Source organism: Danio rerio, chromosome 13 (assembly GCF_052040795.2).
Source record: "Danio rerio strain M-AB ecotype USA chromosome 13, GRCz13ab, whole genome shotgun sequence".
Taxonomy (NCBI): Eukaryota; Metazoa; Chordata; class Actinopteri; order Cypriniformes; family Danionidae; genus Danio; species Danio rerio.
Genome location: NC_141033.1, coordinates 47,780,829 through 47,794,151, shown reverse-complemented (window position 1 = coordinate 47,794,151; position 13,323 = coordinate 47,780,829). Strand labels below are relative to the sequence as shown.

Below are 13,323 nucleotides of genomic sequence, written 5' to 3'. Positions count from 1 at the left end.
ATGACGATGGCTAAGCTGCTTATATTGCTGCCGATTTATTTTTGCAACTGTTAGTGAGCTGCAGTCGGATGGGTTTACACCAGGGTTGCCAGATTTTTGCAAAAAAAAAAAAAAACTAGTCCAATGCTAAAAGTAGCATTAACACAAAATATGCACACAAAATACATATTTTACATCACTGTATGCAAAAGCTACTATGGTGGAAGCCTGTATGCTAATATTGATTGTATTCATTCATTCATACTTTTATTTTATTTTCGACTCAGTCCCTTTATTAATCTCGGGTCACCACAGTGGAATGAACCGCCTAATATTAATTGTAAAATAAGATTTTTTTTAAAATAAATATTCAACATATTTGTTAAACCTCTAAATTAAGTGGCTTTTGTTTATGGAGTATAGCATGGATTATTTGCTGTTATTATTATTTAACAAAGATGGGGAGTCCTGTCAGTCCGTTATTACACAAACGAAAGCAGCCTCTACTGCTAGCTACTAGCAGTGTACTCTGTTTCATCATCCAAGCACAGTTTTAATCAATGGTGGGATGTATGTTTGGTAGAGTAAAATATTCGCAATCATGTTAATATAATTCACTTTCACATACAATCACTGGCCACTTTATTAGGTACACCTTACTAGTACCGGGTCGGACCTCCTTTTGCCTTCAGAACTGCGTTAATCCTTCATGGCGTAGATTCAACAAGGTACTGGAATTATGCCTCTGAGATTTTGGTCCATATTGACATGATTGCATCACACAGTCCCAAAAGTGCTCTATTGGATTTAGATCTGGTGACTGTGGAGGCCAGTCAACAGACCAGGAAACGTTTTTCCAATCTTCTATTGTCCAATTTTGGTGAGCCTAAGCGAATTATAGCCTCAGTTTCCTGTTCTTAGATCAGTGGTCTTCTGCTGCCCATCCGCCTCAAGGTTAGATGTGTTGTGCGTTCAGAGATGCTCTTCTGCATACTCTGCAAAGTAACCCATTTCTGCAGTAAAACCACTGACTTGGCAACCCTGGTTTACACTGTGCAAGAGCTATTGCTAAAAGTTATAGAGCAGATGAGAGTAATGTCATATTGGTTAATTTTCTTTATATTATAACAGAATTTGCAGCAAAAGTAGTTCATGTCTGGGTTTGCACTGCAGTCTGGTATAGATTAGTGATGGTCATTTGTAAACATTTAGTTTGTTGTGTCTGTCTTGTAACAAATAATCTAAAGAATTGTGAAATGAAATACTTGTAGGAGGGATTTGAATTAAAGCTAACTCAAATGAACAAACTGACTTGAATAACAAATGATTCTGTGATTCATTAATTGAATGTCGTGATTCAAATGATTCATTTAAAAATACTGAGTCATTCACAAAAACAAACTGTAAGGCTGTTTATGAATCACTTATTGAATCATTTACTGATTTGCTCAAAACTAACCACTAATTTAAGAGACTGTCTTTATGAATCATCAAATCATTGACTGTTATATTCACACGTGTATTGCAGTATGAAAATACTAATATATTATTTGAAAAATAACAAATATTATTCAGTTAAAGATCCCGTGAAGTGCTTTGAAATGTGCATTTTTATTTGATGTTTGACGTAATCTCTTTTGAAACATTAGAAGAGGGTTTGACAGTGTAGCTCCACCTTTTAAAACAGCCAATAGCATTTGGTTTTGGCTGATCTCAGGTGAAACAAATGAAAAACAAATGAGGGCGGGGCATGTCAAATACTAGAGAGCATTTGATTGGTCAAGATTTGATGGGAAACTGTAGTATGAAGTGACACGAATTAAACCGCTGATCCATTTCGGAAGTAACGAACTACAAGCTTTACTTGTTGGTATGAGTTTTATATCTTCTAAATGTGAATTCTGTCAGTGTTTTAGTGTGCACTAGATACTCACTTAAAAAAATTATTTTACAATTTTTATTTCATGGAATCTTTAAAAACACTTTAAATTATAATAAAAGTTTCATTATTAGGATGTACAATAAAAGTATTTCTCAAGAGCAATGTTAGCATTTCTTTGCATTTAGTTGTTTATACATAATAATATATAAATATAAAAATATCTGATTAGCAGTCTCTACTTTTGTGACTTGAAAATTAGTTTTTGAGCAAGAACTTTGTGTTTCAGAGTATTTAAAGTTTTTTTTTTTTTTTTTTTTTTATCAAGTTGTATATCATGTATATCATGTTCAATGCTCATTTCCTCATGATGTCTGTGTGTATGTGTGTGTATGATGAGAGGGATCCACTCTAATTAGTGTGTCTCTCTGTGTGTGCGTGTGTGTGTCCTGTGGTTATGATATCATTCTCACAAAAAGTCGACATTCCTGTCTAAGTGCCCCCTTACCTATGAAATATTCATTCCTCCATAATAGTTCAGACAGGGTGAATGTAGACAGGGCAGATGTAGGGTTTGACCCCACAACCATCCAGGAGACACACTGCTAACGCTAGTCTGTACGACTTTACAACCGCATTAAGAAGATATACAGTATGTCACACTGAAAGACTTCAGCTTTAACACAAAACACTTAGTAAAAGTGAATGAAAAACGTCTACGCATAATTTACTGTCTAATTTGTTACAGCAATCGAGATGTCAGGAGCTTTTTTATTGCATTGGAAGGAGTACAGGTATTAAAAACAAACCAAAAGTACACAGAAATAACTATTTATCAATTCAATTAAATGAGAGAGGGAGACATTGTGTGGAAGCAAATGGATAAACTAGCAGAAATATTACCCCAGGGGTAAAAAAAAAAAAAACGTGGAGTGATGTATTGCCCTTGGGCGAAAGAGAGGGCAAGAACACACAAAATCCATATCAGAGCGTCTGTTATCCCTCTATATCTGAATAAAATATTCAAATACAGCCATTACTCCACATTAAAAACCACAAAATGTTCGCATGTTCCTCACACACACCACTGATACTCACATTAAACTCATCCATTAGAGCCGAGCAGACTACACGTATGATGTGCGTGTGTGTGTAATGGCTATTGAAATGGGATGGCAACTTATTGTCTGTGATAAACACACCCACACACAGACACACTCAAGGTTTTTCTTGGTGATTTCCTCTGTGGATCATCAAGCATTACGTGAGTCACGACTGAGTATACAGCTCTGTCTGAAATTCATAAGCTCTTTTCCAGACCCGTTTTACTCAATATTTGTGTACTTTGACGCTTATTAAAACATGATGTTGTTAGCTTTGTGAAATGCTGATGTCAAACATTATTGAAATCATTTGCGAGTGTGCTCGTTTGGCTATGTGATGTTGCTTTAGTTTGGTTTTAGTGTATTTTAGAGTGTGTGATTTTATGTGCATTTTACCAAAGGTTGAATTCTGTGAATTATTAGTAAGGATATTGAGCTATTTTTTGACTAAATATATCAGTGTTAGATCTATTGACTGCATTTTTACCATAATTACTGTATAAATATTAGGGGCTGGACAAGACGCTTACTCTACAAGATAAACATGAGATTGGTTTCACAAGAATGAGACGAGATTTTTACACTTTTCTTTTTTAATGAAATCTTTAATGATGAAATATATATATATATATATATATATATATATATATATATATATATATATATATATATATATATATAAACAGCAAAGATATTAAGGTGCTAAGTGTAATTTACTTTTATTTTAATGAATTTTATGCTGTAAAGGACATCAAATCAAATCACTTTTATTGTCACATCATCAGCAGCACGTGTGCTTTGATGAGTGAAAAGCTTAGGTGCTGGCTCCAGACAGTATAAAATACAGACAGTGCAAATGCAACGACAGTGCAAAATACAGACAGTGCAACATGCAGACAGTGCAAAATACAACGACTGTCCAAAATACAACAGCATACTCCCAAAAAAACAGGACAATGTAAAATTGACAGCAATAGGTACAGTGAATAGGTGTCCACATACAGTAGTTGTAGGGCATGCAAACATATGCTGGAATAGTTGGCAGTTCATTCTGCTGTGGCGACCCCTAATAAATAAAGGGACAAAGCTGAATGAAAACGAATGAATACAGTGTTTAAATATGCATAATACAGTATACAGCAGGGCTATTCAACTGGCTATTCAATCATTCATAAATTGTTATTTAATATAAATATATATATATTATATTTTATTAATATAAATATATAGTATATTAATATAAATATAAAGTATTTATTATTTCTATGGTCCCGCCAAAAATGCGCATTCCTACGTAAATTATGTAGCCTGCAACACGCATACAATGCAGAGCTTTGCTTGTGACAGATAGGGCTCCGTCCATGACAGGGAAACTGAATGGTTAGGCAGCACGTTGGTATCAGCATATATTTACAAAAATCATGTGACACTAAGTAGCAATGCTGCATTGTTTTGCATAACAGGAGTAGATTATATGTTCAAATACACTCAAATAGAAAACAGTATTTGAAATTATAAAAGTTTTCCACAATCTTACTATTATCATTATTGTGTTTTTTGGCCTTTTACATTAAATAGCAGATGATACCAGAGAAAGGATTGAATCTAATGTAAATTTGGTCACTCTTTATTTTAATGGTCCATTTGATGAATTTAAGTTACATTGCATCTACATGACAACTAATTCTCATTAGATAATAAGTAGACTGTTAGGTTGGGGTTAGTGTAAGTTAATATGTACTTGCAAAGTTTCTTATAGTCAGTTTAATGTCTGTTATGAGCAGTATCAGCAGATATTAAGCAGACAGTCCACTAATACTCAAGTGGACCATCAAAATAAAGTGTTACTGTGAATTTTCTTTACAAACTGAAGGATGATTCAAGACTATGTTCTGCTTCATTATGCCTGTATACTATCATTATACTATAATAACTCATTGTAGGGCTGTACAATATGACAATGTACTGTACTGTATATCATATTGACATAATAAAAAGTCTATCATTTCATATTATGCTATTGTTTATTTTGTGGTTTCACCAACTGCATTGTTTACGATAATACTTTTTTACCATTTGGATGACTGCAATCTTACATGCCACCACAGGGATGCAGACTGAAACTGAATGGTGAGAAAGTTGCAAGCTTAAAAATACATTTTATGTTGTGCCTGTAATCATTTGTTTTAGGCGTGTCATTGATATTTGTTGTTATTTGTTGAAAACATTTTCAATTTGTCCTGAAAGTGACAAAATAATCAAGCATAAATTAGTTAATTTCTGAGCATATACTTTAAAACGTTAAAAAAAGAAGAAATGATCCTTTCCATGTTGTCAATAACGGAATTATATTTACAGAAAATGTACTATATCATGATCAGAAGAGGCGGATTTAGGCATGGGCAATGTGGGCGATCGCCCAGGGCAGCATCTTGCTAGGGGCAGCATGGAGACATTCCTCCAACTCGCCTCCCCCCTGCTCTTCACGTTTGTCAATTTTGTCCGTGACGCTCATCACCCCCACCCCACCCTCCTTTTCACTTTCATCCTCGAAAGGGCAGCACGAACACCATGAGGGTGGCATGACTGTCGTTTGCCCAGAGCGCCAATTAGGCTTGCGCCACTACTGATGATCAATGTTGGGCATGTTACTTAAAAAAGTAATTATTTATAGTTACTATTTACTTGTCACAAATTGTAACTGAATTGCATTATAAAAGAAAATATTTTATTTATTGTGTTACTTTTTTAAAAAGAAAAAATGTTTAAAAAAATTACAAAGTGTATGTTGAATACAATGGACACTAAACGGACCAAATTATTATCATAAAACATTCTACACAATTTTATATGGTAGCTGTGGGACAATGTGAGAGACATGAGGCCAGCAAATATGTCTAAATTAAATTATGCTTTTTAATTAATGTAACAAAAAGACAGTATAAATATTACAGTAACGTTATTAATAAACTAAACTAAACTACTTTTGGTGGTTTTAATGCAGTGGATCCGTCTACGCATTTGAAAGCGTCACCTGCGTTTTTCGCCAATCATCATCAGATATGTTGTTGTCCCATCCCTACACACCCACACATGCCAGTAATCATCAGTCATGTGCCTCACACACACCAGAGCAGCCCAACAGAGACTCAGATTGCAAATTATTAATTTAAGTTTCTTCGGCTTAGTTCCTTATTTATCAGGAGTCGCCACAGCTGAATGAACTGCCAACTATTCAGGCATATATTTTTTGCGCAACATATGCCCTTCAAGCCACAGCTAAGCACTGGAAAACAACTATACACTCACATTCACCCATACAAACAGGCGGAGAACATACAAACTCCACACAGAACAAATCTGAGCTAGTCGGGACTCGAACCAGCAACCTTCTTGCCATGAGGCGACAGTGCTAACCACTGAACCACACTGCAAATTATATATTTAATTATATACAATTATTTAACACCACATTTTATTGTCAGTAATGGTAACGGCGTTGTAACAGGGGAAACAGTCATTTATTTAATTTAGTAATTCAGTTAGTAACGCCGTTTATTTATAACGCCATTATTCCCATCACTGATCATGATATATATCGTTATCAGGATATGAGATAACCTGTAAGGTGATGATCATGAGACTTTTAACAAATCGGCAAGCCTTAACACACTGCACTTCTTTCCATTTCTCTGTAGGTCACCGCGTGAAGCCGGATGACCCTCATAAGCAATTCTCCGACCGTCTGAGTGACATCGAGCGCTTCCAGAGAGCCAGCCTGAGGATGAACCCTGGAAACGGTACCACCCGGCCCCACCAAACCCATTACAGCCCCTCCAGCACCACACAGATCCCAGGTGCGTGTCTTGTCCCGGGATGCCCTACAAATGAGGTGTATGTGTTGTGTTTGAGTCAGACGTCACAACAACTCGCAAGTCGACGTCTGGAATCTAGCAAGCCCTCTCGATTTCGGCTCCCACGTCAGTGTGTGTGATAGTGGGCGAGGATGCGTTCTCAGATGCATGTAAAAGACCTTTGAGCATGATGTCTGCTAGCAAAACAGCAAAACTCTCACACTCTCAGAGGCACGTATGCAGTTTGCTTACAGACTGTCGTTCTATTTTCTCTCCCGCTCGCTCAAATAGACACACACCCAGGCAGATTTCACACCCCACCCTCATATATGTGTGTGTGTTGCTGAAATGTGCTTCTTTTATTCTTTCTTGTTTGCTCACTGTTTCTGCAGCGTACACTGAATCACTCGCATTTCGAAAGAACTCAATCTGGTGTGTGTGTTCACGGTCATCTGAGCAGTCCTGACTCATGTTTCAATCAGAAAGCCGTGTCCCAATTCATCACTATGCATTGTGTGCTCAATCTTTTAGTGTATTCATATTTTATACTTATATTTTGTCCTACAAAATTGGAGTCTGATAGCCTCACCGCCTCCAGTACATAATCGAGAACACGAAATTTGGGCTTCCACAAGCATGTCCATTAACACTAGAACTAGTGAGACATTGTTTGTAATTTAATCATTTTGTTCAAATGAAGTCTATATAACTACAGTGTTTTGACTTAAATGTGTATATCTGTTATTAGTATTATGTTGGTAGTATCTCCACCTTGAATGGCCATAACAGTCAGGGGTGCGTTTCCCAAAACCATTGTTAGCCAACTAAGGTCGCAAGTTCTGTCGTTACATAGTTTGTTGATTTGCCGTTTCCCGTCGCTCTAACTAACATTCGCAAACTACGTCGCAAACTTGAGCACTCACAACTACACCTCTGGAGCTGTAGTTTGAAACATAGTTCCTGGCTGTGTTCTATTCCCACTGTAACTCTCCAGAAAATGTGTTACAAAACACACTCCACTTAATGTATAAAAATGACCAGTATTTTATCAAACACATGAAACAGACAAAAACAAAAACAATACCTGCACAAAAAGATTCCTCTTACGCCTGCTACTGCTAAACATTCATACACAAAAGAAATTGGGAATCAAAAGTCACATTTGACAAGCTAAATTTCATCCTAGATCATGCTAATATCGTACACTGCACTTTTTCAGTAAAGTCTAAATCGGATACGTGACCGGCCGGAAGTGCGATATGCAAATTAATATAGCAGCATTTTTTATTGACACTGTATAACAATAATTCATATTTTTACAGTACTGTGATGGTTGGGTTTAGAATTGGGGTAGGCGTTAAAAATACAATTTATTGGGTAATTTAATAGAAAACATAAATAATACTCGGTACAACTACTGTTTTTACATTACTGTGAGGGTTGGGTTTAGGTTGGGGTGGGGGGTAAACGTTAATAAATACAATAAATGGGAAATTTAATAATGGGAAAATTCTCGTTAATTTTCGGCCACAACCACATCCGACCTAGCAACAACCTTCTCCTGGTTAAAATTACAGTTTGGCAGGTTAAAACTAATTGAAACACGGTATAAAAAACACACTCATATAACTCATGTACATGTTATAACAAAACTCATTTCACCTAAATTACAAATCTTTCTACTTTGCACACATTTCCCTACCAGACAGGAATAAATGCCTACCTCGATCTGTTCTGTCCTCCGATAGACTGAAGCAATGACATCACTGTGGTGATGGACATCAATGACATCATCACGCCGACACGTCAGAACAAAAAATAGAACATTTTCTCTTTCGTTTTGCACAGATTAATTACCAACAAAACAAATTTGAATTTATAATAAACAACATTTATAATAAACAATTTATAATAAAAACAAATTCATTTAATACCTGTTACATTGTCTCAACTGCAAAATTCTTCCAGTTCTCTGAAATGTTGGATCCCTGAAAAGTCCCACAATGTATTGTAAAAATCAGCGTGCGTTGATAGGCACTACCTCTTCTTAACGGAAATTTGGAAACGTGAAATATGAATCACGTGACCCAAATCATTCATTCATTCTCTCTTCGGCTTAGTCCATTTATTAATCAGGGGTCACCACAGAGGAATGAACTACCAACTTATCCAGCAAATGTTTTACGCAGCAAATGACCTTCCAGCCACAACCCAACATTGGGAAACACCCATACACTCTTGCATTTACACACATACACTACGGCCAATTTAGCTTATTCAATTCACCTGTACCGCATGTGTTTGGACTGTGGGGGAAACCGGAGCATCCGGAGGAAACCCACACCAACACGGGGAGAACATGCAAACTCCACACAGAATACCAACCCACCCAGTCGGGGCTAAAGCAAGCGACCTTCTTGCTGTGAGGCGATGGTGCTACCCACTGCGCCACCCTTTCCACTTTTTATTTATACAAAAAATATGACAGAAATATGAAAGTAACTATGCAAATTGGCATGCACCTAAACTCTCATAGTCTCATCATCTAAGATCAAGGCTTTCAAAAGTTCATTAGGGTCGTAAACTTATGAATTCATTCGTTACTCTTCTCAACTCATACTGTTTGTAAGCTGGACACTCGGTGAAAGGTTGTATATCAGACAATAGATATGTTTAGATTGGCTCTGATTTTGTCATTTAGTTAAACAGTTTTGCCTTTTTTGTTCATTCTTGTTTGCTTACCGCATCTGTAGTGTAGGCAGAATCGCTCATATTTTGTAAAAGCTCAAACAGAGTTGGCGTGTGTTTACGATTATCTAAGCAGTCGTGGCTCGTGATCTATCAAAAAGTGGGAAAGACTAAATACTCCCAATGGTCAAATCAAGGCCCGCTGTAAAGCCTTCATCTTTCTGTTATTCTTTTGGCTTTTTGTTAAATCCATAAGTTGACTTAAACCTACACATATTATTTGTATGGCTACTGTTTTATTGACGACTCTGATATCATGAGTTACAGATGTTTTAAAGGGGATCTATTAAGCAAAAATCACTTTTATAAGAGGTTTAAACACAGTTGTTGGGCAAAAGTGTGTGAATATAACCAGCTTGTATTGGTAAAAGTTTATTCATTTTACTTTCTTATAATCACACTTGATAAAAACAGTCGAAACAGCCGAAACACTTTAATCGATAATCTCCTTTGTACGTGTCATCAGAGGGGGAAAGCCCCGCCCATTAGTGACAATCTCTCCCTCATTAGCATAGGACATTAGTCATGTTTTTGAATCTGCCACTATGCTGACACAAAGGCATTTGTAGCTCCGCCTTTTTTTTTTTTTTAAGAACACAGTCTCATTTGAATTTAAAGCAACAGTCACCGAAACAGCACAATTAGGATTAAAGCTTAAAAGGGTCAGTTTTAAAGAGTTATGAAAATAATTTTCAGAGACTTTCCAAGACTTATTTTACATCTTTTGAAAAGAAGCGTAAAGTAGATTTAAACAGTGGGTTTAGAGAGGAATCCAACACAATCTCACAGCAATTTGTAACTTTTTCATTTAGTGGCTAATTCGTATGAATTCGTACGATCTAATTCGTACATTTTAGTACGATTTGCTCAGCCCCCAATGACGGCTCCTTTTTAAAATCTTACAATTTCTTACGACTGAACTCGTACGAATTCGTACGAATTAGCCACTAAACTGCCAAAACGTAAAATACTTACATTTTCTCGTGAGATCAGGCTGGAGGAATCACATCATTCAGTTCAGCGACCTCTAACGGACATTTCATGAGTTATGAGACCCTATCAGATACATTTGGCCTAGACAAGCAGGATTTTTACAGATACTTTGCAAGTTAAAGATTAATAAAAAAAAAAATGTAAAGTAAATTTAACGATGATTGTAATTTGATCACAGTATTTTCTGATGCATAAATAAAAAAGAAAACAAAAAACTGGTCTTTAAATTATATAAATGCATACAAAAGAGTTAGATCCATTCATCAATTTACATAAAATAAAAATCTGAGCGAGAGATATATGAAAGTTTTGAGAGAGTTTGGATGGAAAAATCTGATAAGGTTCTTTATAACTCCTAAACTGTCTGCATTGCGTATGTGAGTTGAAAGTTTGGGCTCTTGTTAAAGACAATGTGAAACCTCAATGGCTAACCATTTTCACGTTTTTTTAGGGCTCGTCCAAAAATACAGCCCTTCTAGTATGAAGTAGAGACTGAATAAAAAAGATAACTGGAGAAGAATTGCACTAATCATTTATACACGCACTTCTCAAGAAATGTAACTACACCTCACAACACAAAAAAAGCCGTAACTCAAAAATGGTTTCAGGTTGATCCTCCAACAAGGGCTCAATAGATAAGAATTGTAAAGGAAATGTGTGGAGAGACTGACTTTTAACCTAAGATAAAAAAAAATGCAACAAGTATTGGAAAAAATGGACTCATGTCTATGTAAACAATGTGTGATAATGTGCTTCAAATGGATTATGACTTGATTTTATAACCCATATGACCACCGCTTTGTTCTTTGTTTTTATCAAAATTTTTTCTTCTCCCTTTTTTCCTACAACAAAAAGTAAAAAAGAGGCATAATAGGTGCCATATAATAAAACATTATTATTTTGTTTTATGCTATAAATGACTGATAATATTTGTTCCAAATTTCACATAAACTAACTACAGTATATTATAAATATATTATAACTATTTTATTTATTATTTATTTTTTAATATGAAAAATGAAAGTGCGTTAAAATTGCAAATCTTCTGTTACTATTTTGAAAATACAGGGTTATTCCACCCATATGGTAATCTCTAAACTCTTGTGAAGTTAAAAGATTAGTATTGTGGGAGAGACAACATGGCGGCGCATTGATTGGAAGTACCTATTCACGCTCCTACAGAAATTCAATTTCAAACAGCCACAAACTGAACAAAAATATAGCTACCAAACCACTGTAATGTCAAAAAACTCCAAGATAATATGACATCGCGTACAACAAAGTTTTGTAATGTGTATTGTGTTGTCTTATATTAGTATTGTGTTGTCTTAAAAATGAATATAAGTGTCTAAATACATGGCAGCTTTTCATTATTTGATGTAACAGGTTTAACAACAAAAACAACACTTTTTAAAAAAAATTTTAAATTTAGAAGAGATGTCAGCAGCTTTTACAGAAAAAATGTAAAAACACATAATCAATCACCAAAAATACAGATTTCTTCAAACTGACCCCTTACATTAGGCAGATTTGTCAACATATACAGATATATAATTATGTCGTCTGGCTAGTCATGATGTAATGGTCAACAGGAACCCTTACTAATGCAGCTGCTTTCGTAACCTTCATTATTTGTGAGCGGTTTATCCACTGTAAGCTGCTGAATTAGAGTGTTTGGATGCTGTTTTTTAGCTTGAGGTTTTTGGTGAATTCCTCCATCAGTTTGACCTCATTTCTGAACGCATTCATCCAAAACCAAATTCTTTGACTCATCCAGAGAGATTGACACTTATCACATTAGGGGTCTCAGTTATTAATGTGGAGTGTGTACAAAATAGGGCCGGAAATGTGTACATTCGACACTTCCCAATCAAATATTGTGATATATATAAAAAAAAAACTCTAAGTAAATATATTTAGCAGTTGACTAATTAAAACCACTTTAAATCACCATATGAGCCAAAATCATTCATAAGTTTATATATTTATAATTATTTATTCTCGTGCACGTTCGCTTTTAGGAAGGTTTCTATGCAAATATTATAAATCAGACCGCAGGAGAGGATGAACTACAAATAGTGTCTCTCTGCAGGTGGATTAGGAGAGGAATTATGTTTTCATGAAGCTGTCAGAAACACACACACACACACACATACACACACATCTGTAGCAGACATAACACATTAACAGAGCTTTAGCTGTCGGGAGTCTGCGTGTCTGTCACTGCTGTAGGCCTGCGTGTGTGTGTGTGTGTGTGTGTGTGTGTGTGTGTGTGTGTGTGTGTGTGTGTGTGTGTGTGTGTGTGTGTGTGTGTGTGTGTGTGTGTGTGTGTGTGTGTGTGTGTGATACATCAAAACCTCACTGTTATGTCTGATATTAACATAGTTATCTCTCACCTTAAGGCACTGTCTCGCAAACTTCATCTTTATATCTGAATCTTTACACACACACACACACACACACACACTCATTCTGTGCGGTATGAGGTTTGCAGACAGACATGTGTAAAATAGACTTGTTTAATCAGATTTATTACCTTCATCTTAGGATAATTAGATGGTCTCTCATTCCACCTGAGTGATGCAAACTGTGTGCATGTGTGTGTGTGTGTGTGTGTGGTGTTGATTGCATCATACTGGAGTCTTGAGGTTTGCAGATTGTTGATGACTGTAAACAGATATTAAGTTGCAAAATTCACAGCACAAACGCAGACGTGGTTCATACTTAAACAGATTTGTCAACGCACACAGCGTCGCTCCGCAAAACA

General features: G+C 35.8%; 1 protein-coding gene across 27 annotated transcripts in view; it reads left to right on the top strand.

Moving 5' to 3' along the window:
• runx3 (RUNX family transcription factor 3) overlaps positions 1-13,323 on the top strand; it is a 269,502-nt gene that overhangs the window by 232,521 nt on the left and 23,658 nt on the right. For 23 of the 27 annotated variants that reach the window (XR_015505396.1, XR_015505397.1, XR_015505395.1 and 20 more), the window contains 1 exon segment: positions 6,660-6,818. The exons of the other annotated variants lie outside the window; for them this stretch is intronic. Coding sequence is in view for 18 of the 23 variants with exons in the window: in XM_087278441.1 (XP_087134567.1) it covers positions 6,660-6,818 (159 nt within the window). In the remaining 5 variants the exon portion in view is untranslated. 27 annotated transcript variants of the gene reach the window in all.